At 44.2% G+C, this 20,397-nt stretch overlaps 1 protein-coding gene across 1 annotated transcript in view; it reads left to right on the top strand.

Moving 5' to 3' along the window:
* Positions 1 to 17,779: 17,779 nt before the first annotated feature.
* The window catches only part of Lyg2 (lysozyme g2), a 9,603-nt gene continuing 6,985 nt past the window's right edge, over positions 17,780 to 20,397 (top strand). Inside the window, exon 1 of the mRNA XM_021175975.2 lies at positions 17,780 to 17,822. Coding sequence (XP_021031634.1) covers positions 17,780 to 17,822 — 43 coding nt within the window. The remainder of the gene's footprint in view (positions 17,823 to 20,397) is intronic.

The following is a 20,397-nucleotide window of genomic DNA, read 5'->3' as shown; positions in this document are numbered from 1 at the left end:
CTTCCTCACCTGTTTGAGTTCCAGTCCTGACTTCCTTGGTGATGAACAGCAGTATGGAATTGTAAGATGAATAAACCCTTTCCTCCCAACTTGCTTCTTGGTCATGATGTTTGTGCAGGAATAGAAACCCTGACTAAGACAAATTGGTACCAGCAGAGTGGGGTATTCCTGTGACAACCTGACCATGTTTTGGGGAGGACTGTGGAAGGACTTTCGAACTTTGGGCTTGAAGATCCATTCATTGTTAAGAGCTCTGTCAGATGTTGTGTAGAAGCTTGGAAGATAATGTTGAGAACAGTGCAGAAGATGGAGGTCTGGCTTGTGAAATTACAGAGAGAAAATTAAAGATTCTTTTCAGGGCCATTGCTATTTTGATTGGGAAGATTCTGTGGTTCTGGTTAGCTGGGGCTGAAGAACCAGCTGTGATTAACAAGATACCAGAACTACTAAAGTGAAACTTTTGCATTACTGGGACTATTGATCCTGGTTAGCTGGAGCTAAGAGATTAGCGGTGATTAAGAAGAGACCAGTATCGTTGAGGTGACATCTTCTGGGAAATGTTTTCTGAAAGCACAAAGAGGCTGTGTTCCAGAGATAGCCAAGGTTGTACTCCTGCTGCAGCGGGACTTGGTAATGTGTAAGGGTCACCCAGGTGGTACTGGTTTTGAAGGCATGAAGGGGTCACGCAGAGTAGCTGAGGCTCGGCAAAGTGAGAGGCCATGGAAGGCCATTGGTGAAGGTGCAGCCTCAGTTGCAATTGACGGCCCAGGATTGAAGGGGTCATACAGTGTTTTGGAGATGCCAGTCCCATGAGATGACCACCAAGAGCAGCAGCAGTGGAGTACAGGCATCTGGAGCCTAGAGGATGATGCGTGTGCTACAAAGGGCATGGCTGGAGAGGTGACCCAAGCCCTTGGAGGAGCCCAGAAGATCATGAGTTGGATCCCAGACATTGGATGGTTAGAGATTGATTTTTGCTTTTGATTGTGACTGTGCCCTGATATTTTCCCTCTTGAAGGAAGAAACTATTTTAGTGGAGCCCACAGTTAAGACACTTTTAATTGTAAAAAGACTTTGGATTTTAAAAGAGATGGATATTTTAAAGAGATTGAAATTTTAAGAATATATAAAGACTGTGGGACATTTAAAGTTATTTAGACCTTGGGGATGAATAAGAATATAAGGGTTGAGGCTTACTAGTGATGTGTTTGTGTGTCAAGTTGACAAGGGGTCAATTGTACTGGCTAGTTTTGTGTCAACTTGACACAGCTGGAGTTACCACAGAGAAAGGAGCTTCAATTGAGGAAATGCCTCCATGAGATCCAACTGTAAGTCATTTTCTCAATTAGCGATCAAGGGGGAAAGGCCCCTTGTGGGTGGTGCCATCTCTGGGCTGGTAGTCTTGGGTTCTATAAGAGAGCAGGCTGAGCTGGGTGTGGTGGCACAACCTTTAATCCCAGCACTTGGGAGGCAGAGGCAGGTGGATTTCTGAGTTCAAGGCCAGCCTGGTCTACAGAGTGAGTTCCAAGACAGCCAGGACTATACAGAGAAACCCTGCCTCGAAAAGCAAACAAACAAACAAAAAAGATCCGGCTGAGGCAAGCCAGTAAAGAACATCCCTCCATGGCCTCTGTATCAGCTCCTGCTTCCTCACCTGCTTGAGTTCCAGTCCTGACTTCCTTTGGTGATGAACAGCAGTATGGAAGTGTAAGCTGAATAAACCCTTTCCTCCCCAACTTGCTTCTTGGTCATGATGTTTGTGCAGGAATAGAAACCCTGACTAAGACAGTGGGCTTGTTATCTTGCTGTTGCTAGGTAACTGGGAGGAGTCCAGCCTGAAGGTCAGAAGCTTGGGACATTGTTACTTGCTATGTGACTAAAAGCCACAAGCCTCTCTTGTGGGGGATATGGGGGCGGTAACTTTGACAGGAGCCAGGTGTCCAGGAGACATGAGGGAACACCTTCCATCCCCTTCCCATGTAGGTGAAACTTCCACCACTGGGTTTTTCTGGGATTCAGACCTCAACTCCACTGGAGACCAAACTGTCTGTGCATAGCCCATTGCCCCACATCTTCCGTCTCGCTGATTTCCTCCCCAACTCTGGGATCCATTGGCTCACTTTATTCACATGCTTGTTTGCGCAACTTCAACATTGTTGAGTCCCTTTATAACTAAGATATAAAAATCATGACTCAGCCTTTCCCCATTTCAGCATCTTTGAATTCAGTCGTTGAATCTTTTAGAAAGATTATGGGACCTTTGATTTTCATGTTTCATGTGTTGTGATTTGCATGTCTCTTGGGTTGTACATCTCTTCTGGTTGTATCTGGAGACTCTTCTTATTGAGCAGACTACTCTCGAGAGCTCAGCCTCCACTAGCACTCCGAGTAGACAAAATTGCAGTAACAACAGCAACACTTAATCAAACAAGATGTAAAAATACACCTAATATATATCACTAATATATTAATCATTAATATATCACTAATTACCACAAAATAATGGCAAAATAATGCAGAGTGTGCTATGAAGACGAAATTTATCTAAGAGCCAAATCCAGGTCTGTCATCCCAGCATTCAGGAGAGTGAGGCAAGAGAGCCAAGAGTTCAAAGCCAGCCTTAGCTATATAGCAAGTTCAAATCTTAGCTATATAGCAAGTTCAAATCTAACCTGGGCTATGCAATACTCTGTCTTAAAAATTAAAATCTTATTCTATAATAAATATAGAAATAGTAAATTAATGACATAAAGGAAGCAGGAGGAGATGGAATGATTAGAAGTACAGAAAGAGTAATTAAGAGAAATTGAAGAATAGAAGTGAATAAGAATGTTATGATGGGAAAAGAAAAGAACAAGATAGTATAAAATTACAATAAATCAAAAGATCTTTTCTTTGCAAGATAAGATTTCCCAATAAGGAGAACATGCAGAACTAAAATTGGATAAATTTTAAAGAGAAATAGAAGGTCTGGAGAGATGAGTTAGTAGTTCATAGCGCTTGCTGCTCTTGCAAAGAGCTGGAAGTGTGTATTACAACACCCACAGTGAGTAGCTCACAATCACAAGAGATCTAATACCTTCATCCAGCTTCCATGGACACCTTTGTATGGGCACCTATGTATACATTCATACACACACACATAAGTGTTCTAAAGGGATAAAAATAAAAGCAGAAAGTTTTTTTTTTTTGAAAAATAGTAAGTTAAAGTCAAAATATTCCTTAAAGTAGAAAGAAAGGAGGCTGGGGAGTGTAAGAAAAAGAAAGGAAAGGAAAAGGAAAAGAAAGAAAACAAATGATTCCTAATACAGAAATCAATGTGTGCACAAATTAATTAAATATAGAAAGGAACAAAACAGAAAAACATGGAACTTTTAAAAATACAGTGAAATAGAAATATCACTAAAAAGAACTGTAAAAATAAAAACCACACGAGGCGACAAAGCAACGAGAAAGATGACAGCCCGTTAAACTGGCTTCTTTCCAGGTCCTTTGGAAACCAGAGAGTGATGTGTGTTCTGGTCTCCCCTGTGATTTGTGCTGGTGATGGGTTCTTCAGGACTCTTGGCTTCATTTCTTTGTGTATAGGGGCCTCTGCTGGGCTTGCTTAGCTTTACAGTGTTTCCAACCCTAAGTGTGACTCACCTTTTGAAGGGGAGGGGCTGAGGATGAGTGACTGCCAAGCCAGACTCACCTACTGACCTCAGCCTCAGGGCTAGTCAACTCCCAGACTGCAGAGGGGGCTGCTGTCATTCCTTATACATATGATGGCCTGGACCCACCTCTTGCCACCTGTGTTTTGCCAGCTTGTTAGCATCGGGTCCTCATGCTCTCCACAGTTGCTTCCAAATACCGTCTCCTACCCTGCAGTACTATTGGGTTGAATTTAAACTCCTCCCTGAATTAGGATTCCCTGTTCCCAGGCCTCCAGAGTAGCTGGAATATTCCTGTTTTAGATGCTTCTGACCCACAAGCTTGTAGGCTGAGGAAACTCTTCTTCAGTGCGGACCTGTCCTGCCAGACAAGTCACTTCCTTAGGAGACCCACAGCTGGATTTGAGGCTGCTGTGGGTTTATCCTGTGTGTTGGACTGCTGGTCTCTGGGGTTGTCTGGAGTATGCTTTGGATGGGACTTCTGCTTCCTGATCCCCTGGGAAGCAGCTTGTCTGGAGTGCCTTTTGTGACTCTCCAAAGCTTTTCTAGTCTTTCTGGGTTTTGGGTTTTTTGTTTGTTTTGGTGTTTTGTTTTTTGTTTTGTTTTGTTTTTTCGAGACAGGGTTTCTCTGTATAGCCCTGGCTGTCTTGGAACTCACTTTGTAGACCAGGCTGGCCTCGAACTCAGAAATCTGCCTGCCTCTGCCTCCCAAGTGCTGGGATTAAAGGCATGTGCCTCCAAGCCCAGCTTTCTTTCTGGGTTTTGTTTTGTTTTTACTTTTCATGACAGGGTTTCTCTGTGTAGCCCAGGCTGTCCTGAAAGTTGCTCTGTAGACCAGGCTGGCCTTGCACTCACAGAGATCCACTACCCACTGCCGCCGCTGCCCACACCACCTCCATGCCACATCAGCAGCAACCACTACCTGGCATCTGTCTTTTTTTTTTTTTTTTTTAAAGATTTCTTTTTCTCTATGTATAAGTGTGTGCACATTTGTAAGAGTGAAAGTCCCACGTGTGCAGTTGCCTGCAGAGGCCAGAAAGGGAGTCAGATCCCCTGGAGTTGGAATTGCAGGTGCTTATGAGCTGTCTGATGGTGGTGCCAGAACAGAACCCTGGTTTTCTGGTTAAGCAAGTACTCTTAGCCACTGACCCATCTCTCCAGCCAGCCAACCTCCCTCCCTCCCTCTCTTCTTCCTTCCTTTCTTTCTTTCTTTCTTTCTTTCTTTCTTTCTTTCTTTCTTTCTTTCTTTCTTTCTTTCTTTCCTTCCTTCTTTCCTATACAGTCTATTCTTTTTTTATCCTGACACCTTCCACCAGGTCACATGGCTCACAATAATTTCTGGTACCCAAATAGTGGCTTATACTTCCTGTAATTCCAGCTCCAGGGGATCCAATGCCCTCTCTTGTCTCCATGGGCATCAGGTGCACTGGAGGTGAACAGACGTGCATGCAGCTAAAAGACCTATACACATTAAAAAGTAACAATGAAATAATTATTAATTAAAAAAAAATTAGCCAGGCATGGTGGCACATGCATTTGATTCCAGCACTCAGGGGTTGGAAGCAGGCAAATCTCTGTGAGTTCAAGGCCATCCTGGTCTACAGATTGAGTTCCACAACACCCAGGGCTATTACATAGAGAAACCCTGTCTTTAAATACCAAAAAAAGAAAAAATAAAATTGAACTGAGCCAGCTGTGGAGAGCAAGCCAGTAAGGTTCCTTAGCCCTGCCTGGGTTTCTGCTTCCCTCAGTAAGGACTGTGGCCTGGAAATGTCAGCCAAATAAACCCTTCCCACCCTAAACTTCTTTCGGTTAGTGTTGTAGCATTATGGTGGCACACACCTTTGATCCCTGTGCTTGTTAGGCAGAGACAAGTGGATCTCTGTGAGTTCTAAGGCAGCCTGGTCTACATAGTTAGTTCCAGGCTAGCCAGGGCTACACAAGTGAGAAAATGTCTTAAAATAAAGGAAGGAAGGAAGGAAGGAAGGAAGGAAGGAAGGAAGGAACCTAATTAAGACAGTAGGTATGTGTATTTGTGTGAGCCTGTAGGCTTGTATGTGTGCATTTGTATTTGTGTGTGTTTGTGTCTTTGTGTGCATTTAAGAGTGTGTTACTCTGTGTGGATTTGTGTGTCTCTGTAGCTATGTGAGCATTTATATACTTCCATGTGTATGCGCGTGTGTCTGTGTTATGAATGAAGATGAGACTCTTACTATATATTTGAGAAATTTACATTTTGGCTCTGGAAAGATTTAGATTTTGCTCACTTTTTCAGTTTATCCAACATTCATAGGTTTTTTTGTATACATTCATGATATACATCGATGATATGAGCATTTAATATTTGATCCTAGTTTTGTCTTTGTAAAATGAGAAAATAACCTTCTCATAGTAAAAAATAATTCTGCTGCATTTCTTACACTTAAACTTCTGGTCTGGTTGAGGCTTATGCTAATTGTTATATTCATCTTTGCAGCTCACAGCAAAAGGCTGAGTAAAATGCTGGGTGCAGCACCTGATGTGGTAGGAACCTGGAAGATTACAAAAGTTGAGCTCACACTTTCCTCTCCTGGGGATAAAAGGTTAGGATTGAATGTTGACAAAGTTCATGCGTGCTCAGAGAGACGCCCTACCCACAGAGCATGAGCTCGCATTTCAGGGACACTGGTGTCATTCCCCAAGGCTCCACTCTTTGGCAGTGACACTGGGGCTCCATGGTGTGTCTTTTACCGAAACAAAGCTTTCTTTGCTCAAGTTGAATGCTGACCCATTAGCATCCGTACTGGAAGAAAACACAAAGATGGCTGGAGCAAGGCGGGGGCGCCATTCTTCTTGCCCAGATAAAGAAACTGAGAAGAAAAGGAGTCATGCTATGACCAGTGTGACAAACATTTCTGCTAGAAAGCATATAATTTCATTTCCACATGGTCAGAAGAAATAAAACCCTTAGGATTGTGTACGCTGAGAACACCTTGGGCAGACCCACCCTGCGCCAGGGAAGCCTCTTTTTCAGGGACCCCTCCCCCTCCCGCTTTCTCCCAACCGTTGTATTCAGATGAAGCAGCAGTGTTCTCAGAGTAGGTAGGTACTCACCACTGACCAGCAGGAATTCTTGTATAGCACCCAAGGAAGAACTTATCTGAACTTATTTTCACGGAACACCTGTGGGCTCCAATCTCACACTCCATTATTTTAGCATATGTGTTTTTAGCCTACGTGTAGAAACTTGGACATTTTTGTGTAAGGCATTTTGGTCATCTGACGTTAGGGTCCTAAGACATAAGGGGTCCAAAGAAAGTATAGGAGTTTTGCTTCGACGTTTTGGATTTTGTCCTTGAATTTCTTCAGCAAGGTCAAATCCACTACAGGGAAGGAAAATGTCCTTTGAAGCTACTTTGGGCTGAGATTGTGGAAGCACCAGAGGGCCCTAATTGGCATCACTGGTCTGATATAGGCTGTAAAACCATTAAGACTTAAGTTCAGGGAGAGGAAGTAGCTATTGCAAGAGGTCAAAAAAAAACGCCAAACCGTGACATCATTTAGAGATAGGTGTTGGTGTTGATGGTCGAGGTTGATAGCCCTCAGATAATTCCCTCCGTAGCTTAAGGGCCAGCAATCTGAAAGATACCAATCATGCCAGAAGGTCACATAGTGAGCAAGGGCTGAAATCACAAGCCAGAGTTAAAACAAGAAAGCAAGTGAAACCCACCTGGAGATGTTACCCAGGAGTTGTCCAACTAGGACGTCTATCGATTTCTGGAAGAAACAAGTCTGATTAGCCATTGAAGGAGGCAGGGACTGAAAACAGAAGAATAAGGAATATTATTGGATGGATAAGAGGGACACGCCATCACTATGTCTATCCAGTGTGTGTGTGTGGGGGGGGGGGATTAAATCAAACAGCATCCTGGGATGAAGGAGTTATATTCCTTAATGAAGAGTGCAGGAAGGCCAGAGCCCACTGTGCCATGGAAGCAGAGGCTTTCTCTTGGTTTCACCCAGATGCCCATATAAGGCAGGAGAGACTCAAGAAAGATGGTGGTGCCAGAAGCTGGGGGAGGGGGGGCGCATTTTCATGGTGATGCCAGAGTTAGTGGGAGGGTCCATCATCTGAGGCTTGAGACCTGTAGGAGGACTTTAGGGAGATATGTTGCTTTTATTTTTCTTAAAGATTGTATGTAATGTTTACCTCATGTGCCTGAGTGCTTTGGGGGCATGTATGTGGGTGTACCTCATGAATGCCTTGTCCTCGTGGAGGTTAGAAGAAGATGTCAAATCTCCTGGAACTGGAGTTACAGACCGTTGTGAGCCAGCATACAATGCTTGGAACCAGACCCAGATCTTCCTCAAGAGTGGCCATCTCTCCAGCTCCCCAGGGATATGTTTTAAAGTTAAGTAACATTAGGGAATGCAAGCCAAATGTGTGGATGGACCCAGGTGTGATGGAGATTTCTTTGCTAATAATGGAGGGGGCATTAAACAGAGTTGGATTTTTCTACTTACAGCCAGACAAACTAGCTTTGACAGAAAATTAGAACATTATGAAAAGACGTTAGCGCATGGAAGAAAGGATTTGCTTAGTGGGCACAGTAAACCTGGATGGATGGAAGTGTTATCAGCGCGCCTCTCATTCGGGGAATCCCAACACCAGGAACTATGGTCTATGGATCCTTAGATTCACTCCATAAAACCTTTCAGTGTGCCTGCCGGGCAGTGGTGGCACACACCTTTAATCCCAGTACTTGGGAGGCAGATCCCAAATCCAGGAGGATTTTTGAGTTCAAGGCCAGCCTGGCCTAGAAAGTGAGTTCCAGGACAGCCAGAGCTATACAGAGAACCCTGTCTCAAAAAAAAAAAAAAAAAAAAAAAAAAACCAAAACAACAACAACAAACCAAAAAAACAAAAAAACAAAAAAACAAAAAAACAAAACAAAACAAAACAAAAAAAAAAAACAAAAAATGGCTGGAGCTGGGCTGAATGAGGTCAGGAAGACTGACCCCTCCAGAGACAGTCTTGGAGACTCATGAAGGTCTCCTTTGCTCAATTAATATTCCTTTCTGCCAGTTGTTCTATCATCTGGAATGGCCAGGAATTCTGGCCATTGGAGTTTCCTTAAAAGCATGAGGACCACACCCATCCTTCCACCGAAGCACATATGCCCGCATATCCTCTATCCCCCACCCCCACCCCCACCCCCACTTCTCACTGAAGAATGTGAACGAACTTGAGTCCAAACCCTGGTGTATCTGTGGCCATCCTAATGAGGAAGACAATTTGCCATCCTTGTAGGTCTCTTTAGGGTGGTCCTGTTGTTCCCTGGGCTCTGTCTTCCCCTGGAGGGCAAGTCTCAAATGTTGGCTGTTCATTTTCGTCACTTTTATCGTTGATTTAATCTTTCAGGTTTTCATTGTTGAATACCCAGCACAGCGTTATCAAAGTTGAAGAGGAAAGGATGGATTTTGGGTTTTACTTTTGTGTAATGTTCAGACAACGCTTAGATGGAAGCAGATTTGAAAATTGAATTGTGGAATGGTGGGTGGAGCCTAAAATTCAGAACGGAGACACAGAAACTGAGAGTAGGAGACAGGGTGGACAGAAGATAGGCAAAGGGGCACACAGGTCATAAAAGAGGATATAGAGCTATTTTTTCCCCTCTAGTTTTGGCTCCTTCAAAACTCATAGTCCAGCCTTTATCCCCAACTTAAACCTGAGAAGTAAGAAGAGCTGTGATTGACTATCCCACTTCCCCATCCACCAGAAGGGATGGAATTCAGGAAGATGCTCTTGGTCCAGGGAAGCCCTATACTGGCTGCAGTTACCAGGTTGGTAGGGTCAGACTTAGCCAAACTTTACAGAACAAGCAGGATTTCTTAAAGTTCTAGCGAATTTGAAAGCAGCATTTCTTTTCATTAGCTAAATGAAGTGTTTGCAGGATACTTGGGAATTACAATGACTATGTTTTAATATTTTAATATTTGCTACAAAGTTTCTTCTTCTTTTGGTCTTTTTTCCTCCTGTTTCTTTCCTTCTTCCTTACACCTCTATAATATATTAAGAAATACCACTTCTCTCTTATTTTTCAGTCCCACACAAAGGTTCAGTGTATGAAAGTATTTGCTACCTGGTTGAGGCAAATCTGAGGACCAAAATTTGATCTCTGAGATCCAGATGAGGGGGGATGAAGAGAAGTTCACAAAACTGTCCTCTGACCTCCACTGTTTGCTGTGGCTCACATGGCCACCCCCACAGACTAGAAATAAAATGTCTAAAAGGAATATTATTTTTAAATTAGAAAAAAGCTGATAATGCAGTGTCGTGGGATCAAAAGATATTAGCAGGGAGTTCAGAGAAGGTGGAAGTTCACACATTTGATGGTGATGATGATGATGATGGTGATGATGATGATGATGATGATGACGATATGCCCTGGGGCTGGAGAGATGTCTTGGGAGTTAAGAGCACTTAGCTTCTCTTGCACAGGACTGGGTTTAGGTTCCCAGCATCCACAGGGCAGCTTACAACCATCTATAACTCCAGGTCCAGGGCACCCAAAGCCCTCTACTGGCTTCTCTGTGCATGAGGCACACACATGTGATACATACATGCAGACAAAACACTAATAAAATAAATAATTCTTTAAAAAGAAAGATACCCAACCTCAGTCAGTAAAATGAGACATTTCCCAGTTTATGTCTGCTAAAAGAAAACTTTGTAAAGATGTAGAAAGACACTCCTGGTATTCTTTTTTGGCCATGAAAAAACAATTTTATGATAATCTTGTATAGCAAAATGCAATATGCAATATGACTTAGTGTGTGTCTGTATATACATATACTTAACATTTAAAACATCGAGTACTATTTAATAACTTCCTTAAAGAGTTAAACAACATAGCATGAACAGTTTTCTGTTGTTAAACAAGGGAACTTATTATTAAAAAGCCTCTAGCTGAGGGCCCTAGCCACTGCTTCGTCTGCACCTCGAGGGCCTCAGTCCTGATGGAAGGAAGACCACAGACCTTTGCACAGGATGCATCTGGGGACCACAGGCATTTGCCTATAACAAGGGATGTGCTACCTCCCAAGCCCTGTAAACACTTTATTTCTCCTCATCCGCGCCCTTAATATTGCATATGGAAAGAGAGCTCCATCCGGCTAGGTCTCAAGACTTCAGGGGCCAGAGAGAACCCAGGAGTTTGGGAAAGCACCAGAACAAAGGGAGTTAAAGCATGCATGTTTATTGCAACCAGAGAAGCAAGAGACGGAATCTCTCCTCTCAGAACCTTAAAGGCTAGTGGGCAACAAGCAAGCTCCTGGAATCTCCAGTGCTGGAGCTACAGGCACATGTGACCATAACCAGTTTCAAAAATAAAAAATGCGTGCCAGAGATCTAACTTGCTTTTACTCATTTGGCCCTCTCTCCTGGTCCATTGTTCCCCTTTCAACAGGTGGATTTTGTTTGTTTGGTTCGTTGGTTGGTTGGTTTGACTTTTTGTTTTGTTTTGTTGTGGTTGGGTTTTTTATTTGTTTGTTTGAGTTTTTTTTTTTGTTTGTTTTGTTTTTTGTTTTTTTTTTCTAGTTTGAGGCTGTTAGGAGTAAAGCTGTCATAAATGACGATCTTTCCTTAGCCTTTTTGGAGCCCTTCATTTATTCCCCTTGGATAACTAACTAATTAAGAGTGAAATTCCTGCATCACAGGTGTGAACTGAATCCCCAGGAAAAAGCCACACTTGATGTTAAACATTCTACAAGGCTTTAATTATTCTCTCAGGGAACCGTCAGGTGCTGTTTGAACTCACCCAGAAGCTGGCTTTGGAAGTAAGCTGCCTTCCACTTCAGACCCAAACATATTTGCGTCTAGTGTCCTCCAACTTTTCCTTTCCTGGGCTACTTCTCCCTCACCCTCCCGTCATAGCACACGTCACTCGAGCCAGCCTGAGTCTGTGCTCTCAAGCCACAGTTGTACTTGGTTCAGAAAGAATTCGTATGCGTTTAGACACTTTACCAACAAGGAGAGCTGTTTGCTATAGTTCTGGGAAAAACAGCCTGCACCGGGTTTAAAGACTCCGTCGGCCTGGTGGACTGGTTAGGACTTTGTACTTGTGGGAAGCTGGACACGGGGAAATGAAAATTTAGCTGTCTCACATATTGGTAAAAATATAAAAAACTCCCATTCGCTATTGGGTAAAATTAACAAGGGTCAAAGCAGCCAGACCCGCACGCATGCGCGCGCCACTTTCCCCACAAACTCTTTTGGACGTCATCTATTTCCTTTCTGAAAGGTTGGTTCAATATTCGAGTGACAGACAAGAAAAGCCGCCATGAAAACCCTCTTTTCCAGATGATACAGCCGCCTGACTTTTTTTTTTTTTTTTGCAAAGGTTCGCCTACGTCAAGACATGTTTGAAAGCAATTATCTATTTAAAACTGGCATTCCCTGGGTTTGGGTGAGATCTTTCTAGTGAGATTTTAATGAAAGAGCTCCCCTTGTGTGGTGCTTCCCGCCTGGGACACTAAGGTGTCTTTTGTCACATGTCTTGGACAGCATGCGTCTGTCAGTGCCTGAGCTGAGCAACAAGAGCTTGGCTGTAGTTACCCTTGCAGGCAACTTCTGCTGCGGTCCCAGCGGGAGAGCTGCAGAGTCCCAACAATTTGCCCTGCTCCATTTCCTTCGACTCTAAAGGAAGGCTTTGCCTGCCACCTCCTGCCCTATAAAGCAACCCTTAATTCTTCTTCCAGAGCCTGTGGGAAAAAAATCAACAAACAAATGAATAAATCAACAGGAAGCTGAGTCCGAGAACAACTCATCACGGTAATAACTGCCATGTGTAGGCGACACCGCGGTTTATAACACGGTTCCACGTGTATAATTTATTTTTATCTTCAAAACAAAGTCCCTAGGCATCATTATCATCTGCATTTTACAGAGGGAGAAAATTAAGGCTCAGGGAGTTGTGAATGGTCATCGTTGTTCCTTCCGAGGGCTGTAGCTGGTCTGCACGGACAACAGCAGGGCAGACACAGCAGTGCTGCTGAGGAAAGAGATGCCTGGCTCCTTACAACCCTGAAAGGGACCAACCTAGACTAGCTCAGGACACAAAGGCAGCCCTCCAAGTGTGTTCCTGTGGGCATGACTCGTGACTCTGCTTCCGTGACTTCTGATCAGCTTCTACATTCCGGGACATGATTTGTGTTTGATTTGTTTGTTTCTGAAATAGGGTCTCATTTAGCCCAGGTTGGCCTCAAACTTTCTATGTAGCCAAAGACACTCTTGAATTTCTGATCCTCCTACCTTCGCTTCTTAGATGTCAGAGTTATAGGCATGTGCCACCTCACGGGACACAAAACCAACGGTATAAACACTCCCATACACACTTCCCTGAGACAAAAGAATGGACCATCTAGAGACTGCCATAGCCAGGGATCCATCCCATAATCAGCCTCCAAACGCTGACACCATTGCATACACTAGCAAGATTTTGCTGAAAAGACCCTGATATAGCTGTCTCTTGTGAGACTATGCCAGGGCCTGGCAAACACAGAAGTGGATGCTCACAGTCAACTATTGGATGGATCACAGGGCCCCCAATGGAGGAGCTATAGAAAGTACCCAAGGAGCTAAAGGGATCTGCAACCCTATAGGTGGAACAACATTATGAACTAACCAGTACCCTGGAGCTCTTGACTCTAGCTGCATATGTATCAAAAGATGGCCTAGTCAGCCATCACTGGAAAGAGAGGCCCATTGGACATGCAAACTTTATATGCCCCAGTACAGGGGAACGCCAGGGCCAAAAAGTGGGAGTGGGTGGGTAGGGGAGTCGGGGGGAGAGTATGGGGGACTTTTGGGATATAGCATTGGAAATGTAAATGAGGAAAATACCTAATAAAAATATTAAAAAAATAAAAATAAATAAATAAATAAAAGGAACAAAAGAAAAAGAAAGTTCATGGCCTTTTAAAATAGTATTGTCACATGTGTATATGTGTGTGTATAGTGTATGATGTATATGTATATACATGTGTAATCCTAATATAACCTACTTGGTCTGTCTTAGTCAGGGCTTCTATTCCTGCACAAAACATGACCAAAAAGCAAGTTGGGAGGAAAGGGTTTATTCAGCTTACACCTCCACATTGCTGTTCATCACCAAAGGAAATCAGAACAGGAACTCAGACAGGGTAGGAACCTGGAGGCAGAAGGTGACTCGGAAGCCATGGAGGAGTGCTGTTTACTGGCTTTCTTCCCCTGGCTTGCTCAGCCTGCTTTCTTATAGACCCCAGGACCACCATCCCAGGGATGGCATCACCCAGAAGGAGCTGGACCCTCCCTCCTTGATCACTAATTGAGAAAATGCCTTACAGCTGGATCTCATGGAGGCGTTTCCTCAAGGGGGGCTCCTTTCTCTGTGAAAACTCCAGCGTGTGTCAAGGTGACCCCAAAACCAGCCAGCACACGGTCTGAATACTGTCACTTGTATGCATGTTTTCAGGGCTGACCATTTGGCGTTGGATGGTTGGTGCTCTCTTCCAGGGAGAAGACTATTTCTCCCACACTGAGTGTCCCTTTGCCGCCTTTTGTTCTTTGTGTAGGGTTGAGACCATCCACTTTAGAAGGTCCTAGTTCATCTCATGTTTATGCAGTCATCTCGATATGACTTTATGGGTGTAGCTTCTGACATTACCAGGAGATGTAATATTACAATAAACTCTCTGATTCCCTCTGGCTCTTAAGTCTGTCCACCCCCAGTGGACAATATTCCCCAGCCTTAAGCATGGGAGTGTGTTTATAAGTATATCCACTGGGACTAGGCTCCATAATTCTCCACTGTCTGTGGTTTTCTGTAATGGTCTTTGCATGTCGAAAAGAGGTTTCCTTGATGAGGGGTGGGACAGGTACTTAAAAAGTAGTTAGAGCTTTTGTTGGCTTAGTAAAGTGATGGCTCTCCTTCAAGATCCATGACTTCGATAGCCCAGAGCGGCCATCCTTGTTAGACCTGGCCCTACTTTAGTTCTGAAATCAGATGATGTTGAACGCAAGTTAGCCATCCTCTGGGTCAGAAGGGTATGGGCATTAAAGTCAAGGGGCACAGCACCCCTGCCATGCTCTTGTGAGCATCCTGCCTACTGCTCAAGTCTGATTAATATTAACCAAATCATTGCAAAGGAAACAGCGCCCATCTGATTCAATCTATTCACATTATTCTGTGCTTTAGAAATCAAGCACCATGCACAGAGATAGTGGTGTGACTCTGTATGGCTGGCTTTATCTTGCAGACCACACCCTAGGGCTTCATGCACAGACTGCTGTAACAGCTGCGTGGTGGGGTCATTAGTTGAGAAAGTGATTCTTCTGTCATTGTGGGAAAAGACTGGTTATGGAGTCTCATAGACCTGGGTTCCAATCCCAACTCTGCCCAGTCTCTGTTCCATCTTTGATAAGCCAATTAGCTTTTCTGAGTCCCGGTTTCCTTATCTCTGAAATAATAACATCCACCCACAGAACTACTGAAACATGGAATATTGTAAGTACGGAGGAGTCTGGCATTTGAAGAATGTCCAATAAATTTTCTTCTCCTCCTCCCCCACCCAGAAGTTTGAGCAAAGCAGAATGATTCACCCTTGAAAGCAATAGTTAAGTTGCAGAGGATGTGGACTTTGTGATCCTTACACCGGGAAAGATGCACAGCATCCCTTCTGGAAGTGGGGAGAGAAACTGAGTGTGCTTCGCATTCAACAGGATTCTGTGAATGCTGGCATTTTCCAGGAGCGTCAAGGGACAGCATGAGCCCCCACCTGGTTTCACCTTTAGATTCTTTCTCTGTCTCTTCTTACTCCTTCCCTGAATGCTCTCATCCTGTTTGTCCTAAAGCCTCCTGTCGTTTGCCCAACTCTTCCCTGGCCAGCACTCCCGCAGGCCACAAACACAGTGCCTCAGTGTAACCTGTACGGTAACATTGTTGCCAGTAATAACCTCCGTGTTTCTAAAGACTGCCTCCGGGCTGCTAGTCTTGTGCAAAACCCCTTATTAATCAGCAGCCCTGACTGCAGCATTGACAGTGGAGATAGAGCAGGCCCTCTGTGACTCATCTCCTTGAGACCCAAGGAATTGGGGCTCTTCCATCAGCTCAAAGCATCCCAGCTTTGCCTTTCTGGATGCACCTGCTTTGCAATACAGCACACAGGGCAGAAGTGTCCTGAGATACAGAGGCCCGTTCCATGTGGGCGACTGACTCCTCCTAGGCTCTGTCATTTTCCTAGGAAGCTGGAATGTCATTTAGCTCAGTGCCTTTGTCTTCTGTCCTCTGGTGGACAGAAGAATTATGTGTGGTCTTAAAAACATCTCTGATGTATGGAAAGATCCAGGCTAGACTTCTCCCTCTATTCTGGGAAATGTGCTTTGCCTAATATAAGAATGTTCTTTTATTTCCCGTGTGTGCCTCTTATAAGTGTGAGGGCGGGGAAAGATACTGTCTACTTGAAGATATATGTATCCCCAACAAAATCCTTTTTTTTTCCCCTGCTTCCTTAGAAAGTTTTGGAAATGACAGAGCTCAAAAGAGGGCTCAGTCAGTAAATTGCTGAGCATGTGGACAAGAATACCTGAATTCAGATCCTCAGCACGTATGTAAGATGCTGGGCACAGCAGCATGCATGTGTACTACTAATGTTTGGGAGGCAGAGTCTGCAAGAGTACCCCTGGCCAGCTAGTCTTGCCTAATTAGCGAACTTCAGATTCAGTGGGAGACCCTGTCTCAGGAAATAATGTAGAAGGTGAAGATGGAGGATACTGATATTGACCTTTGCCCCCCCACACACACACACACATGTGCATGCACACACAGGAAATAATGGGGCATCAAACACTCAGATTGCTACTCCCTGCCTTTGTGTTTCTTCTTGACAACAGACAGCTACCCTGTGAGAGGTGGACCTGGAGCCAGGAGGCAAGCTCATCTATCACAGTTGAGAGACATGCTGGCATAAGATAGGATGACATCTTTACATGGGAACCCTATGATTCTGGAATGTGGAAATGAGCATTTCAGGTGAATTATCTATTCAGAAGTGTGCTAGCATTTCCTGTTTCTTTCTCCTTTCTAGGCTAATTATCAGCATCTTATACTCAAATTCAGAAGACGTGTGCCTAAGACCATTTTAGGTATTCAGAAACCATCCGCCAAATAGATGCCTCCAGTGCAACCTGGGGGGTTCGTTAGATTCATTAATTCATTGTAGTCAATAAACACTTTGAAGTCCTTTTATTAAAGGAGCCACCTAAAACCAAAGTAGCACTATAATCAGGTCTAATGAGGTCAATGCTTTAAAGAGAGGCCCTTTAAATCATATATAAAGCTCCTCTACCAATCATTGGTACAGGACAAAAGTAGACGAGGCAGGTGAGTGTAGGTTCTGGTGTTTAAAAGCTTCCTTCTCGGTGGCAAAGGCACACACTGAAGTCTGCTCAGTTGAAGGAAGCCAGAGGCACAGCGAGCCACTGCCTGATGGAGTCTCCAGCTGTCACACCTATGCTATAGGAATGTTATAAAGACCATCTCTGTGTGAAATCTTAATCTACAGGTTGCCGCCACTAAAGGCTTCTTCAAAGACTTCTCTGGGAGACTGCAAGGGAGGTGAGTGGTAGCTTTCCTTGCTTGCATCTTGAGAAACACAGACCATGCTTCAGAAAGGAAACCAAGGGAAGAGCCCATCTGGGAAGAGACAGAATACAACCACCCTCTGCTAAGTGTATGTGGGGTAGTAAGAGGTGATGGTGGATTGAAATCTCCTGGGAGTCACACTGTCAGGGTGTGCTAAAGGCATGCATGCTTCAGGCTGCAGGGGTGCTGTTCAGGAGTCACACTGTGTATGCTAAAGGCAGGCACACTAAGGCTAAAGGGGTGTTCAGGAGTCACACTGTAGGAGGGTGCTAAGGGCAGGCATGCGTGAGGCTGCCGGGATGCTGTCAAGGAGCTGGGAGAGAGACGTTATATTGGAAATGATTCTAAGCTTGTCAATGTGTTGTTTGAATGACAGGGACTTCCTGTTAAGAAACCTTCACGTTTTAAAACGAATCTGTTTCTATTTCAAACCAGAACAGGTCCCAAAGGATAAGAGTCACGGCCATGGTGCCCTCGCTGGTGTTCTGGGGACTTATTGCTCTCATCGGTAAGTAGCGATTTTCCCTGATTCTCAGGGTATCTGCTTTCTAGCAGAGTCAGAAGGCATGATGACTACATGCAACAGAAGAGTGACTGGCTTGGCTATTAACCAACTGCATAGTTGTTTGCTTTGCTTTTGTGTGTGTGTGTGTGCGCGCGCGCGCGCGCGCGTGCGCCAGCGTGAGTGTGTATGCACAGGAGCAAGTACACACAGGTAGATGTCAAAATTGGCATCATTCCTCCATCATTCACTACCTTATTTTTTTGAGATGAGGTCTCTCACTGAACCTGATTTGGCTAGGCTGGCTGTCAAGCTAATTCAATGAATATTGCAATATTGCAACTAAACCACTTCCCTATCCCTAAACAACTGCTTTTTTTTTTTTTTCCCCCAAGACAAGGTTTCTCTGTGTAGCCCTGACTATCCTGGAACTCACTCTATATACCAGGCTGGCCTCAAACTCACTGATCTGCCTGCCTCTGCCTCCTGTGTGCTGGGATTAAAGGTGTGTGCCACCACTGCCCGATCCAACAGCTTGTTTTTAAGAGCATCTTCTGCTTGCTAAGCGCACAAAGGAAATGTTAGTGGGGATGTAAAATAATAAAATACTAACTAGTCTGTGTACTTTCTGACAGTGCACCCATTTGGCTGAATTTCTTTTAAAGAGGGTTATGGAACAGTGCAAGAGTCAAAATGCATGAAAAGAAAATTCTCGATGCCAGGTAGTGGGTGAGAATCATTAAATGAGTTATGTAGATGGGAAATCCATTAGTGTGGGAGTATAGAAGGAAGAGTTCACATCCTTCTAGGAAGGTCAGACCTGAAAGGCTTTGGTGAGGGCATGAAATGAGGAGATGCAGCCAGGCAGTGGTGGCACATGCCTTTAATCCCAGCACTTGGGAGCAGAGGTAGGTGGATTTCTGAGTTCAAGGCCAGCCTGGTCTACAGAGTGAGTTCCAGGATATCCAGGGCAACACAGAGAAATCCTGCCTCGAAAAACAAAACAAAAACAAACGAAAGAAAGAAAGAAAGAAAGAAAGAAAGGAAGGAAGGAAGGAAGGAAGGAAGGAAGGAAGAAAGAAAGAAAGAAAGAAAGAAAGAAAGAAAGAAAGAAAGAAAGAAAGAAAGAAAGGAATGAGGAGATGCCTGCAGAGGGAAGGAATAATTTAGTGGAAAGACTGTGGTGAGATGCAGAGAAGTGTCAGGGATAGAGTGAGCTGGTCGGTGAGGCCAGAACAGAAGATTTCCTTTCAATGTTTTTAACAATTATTTTATTTTATGTGCATGGTGTTTTACTTGTGTGTATATGTCTGTGCAGCATGTGTGAGCCTGAATAGGGTAGAAGAGGGCATTGGATACCTTAAAACTGCAAGATGGTTCCCAGCTCCCACACAGTGGCTCACAACCATCTTGTCCTGGAGGTTAATAAAACGGGGAGGAGGAGGAGGAGGAGGAGGAGGAGGAGAAGGAGAAGGAGAAGGAGAAGGAGAAGGAGAAGGAGAAGGAGAAGGAGAAGGAGAAGGAGAAGGAGAAGGAGAAGAAGAAGAAGAAGAAGAAGAAGAAGAAGAAGAAGAAGAAGAAGAAGAAGAAGAAGAAGAAGAAGAAGAAGAAGAAGAAGAAAAGAGGAGAAGAGGACAGGGAGAAGGAAGAGGGGAAGAAGAGGAGGAAGAAGGGAGGAAGAGGAGGAGGAGAAGGAGAAGGAGAAGGAGAAAGAGAGATAAACCAGGTGTGGTGGCTCATCTCTGTAATTTCAGCACTCAGAAGGTTGATGCAGAAGAATTACATGTCTGATATTAGCCTGGTTAGCCAGGTTAGTCTTTGCTATAGAGTGATACTTGAGAGAGAGAGAGAGAGAGAGAGAGAGAGAGAGAGAGAGAGAGAGAGAGAGAGAGAGAGAGAGAGAGAGAGAGAGAGAGAGAGAGAGAGAGAAATGAGGAAAGAAAACGTGGAAACATTAGCCTAAGAAAAATGAAGACCCTTTGCAAACAGTGTTCCAGTTGTGGATAGATTGGAAAGGAAGTACTTCGAAAGTCTTCTAAATTTGGAGATGGGAACCCAAGCTAAGAGCAATAATTTGCAGTTACCTGTGATCAAAAGCAGAGCAACATGTTGGTAAATTTTTACTCATTTCTAATTGCCAGTTGGGAGCAGAGTTGTGCAGCCAATGCATTAATTATGAGCCACTGTACTATCTGTGTACAAGTGAGGGAGGGCCGATTTTTAAAAGACTGGTGTGTTGATGATGTTGACACAAGGAATAGAGGGTCTGTGGTCGATTGCAGGTTCCTTAAAGCAATGGTCCTCAAACACGCATGACAGTCAGCTGAGGATGCCACTGAAGAGCAGGCTCATTGGCCTTGGGGATGACATTCTGACTCAGTAGACCTGGTATGAGGAGCCCAGGGGCAAGCATTGTTAATAAGTAGCCCAGGCGGCTTTGATCACTGTGGGCTGTGGCAAAGGCTGCCCCTCTTGAATGGATAGTGAGCCTGTCAATCAAGTTATAGCAATGAAAGGCAAAGGGGGCCAAGGAGGGAAGTGGGCAGATGATTCTTTTTCATAAAGATGAATAAAAAAAGCT

This window comes from Mus caroli, unplaced genomic scaffold (assembly GCF_978045245.1).
Source record: "Mus caroli unplaced genomic scaffold, Mus_caroli_1 scaffold_1, whole genome shotgun sequence".
In the NCBI taxonomy this organism is placed as follows: Eukaryota; Metazoa; Chordata; class Mammalia; order Rodentia; family Muridae; genus Mus; species Mus caroli.
This window is presented reverse-complemented; position numbering and strand designations above follow the sequence as displayed.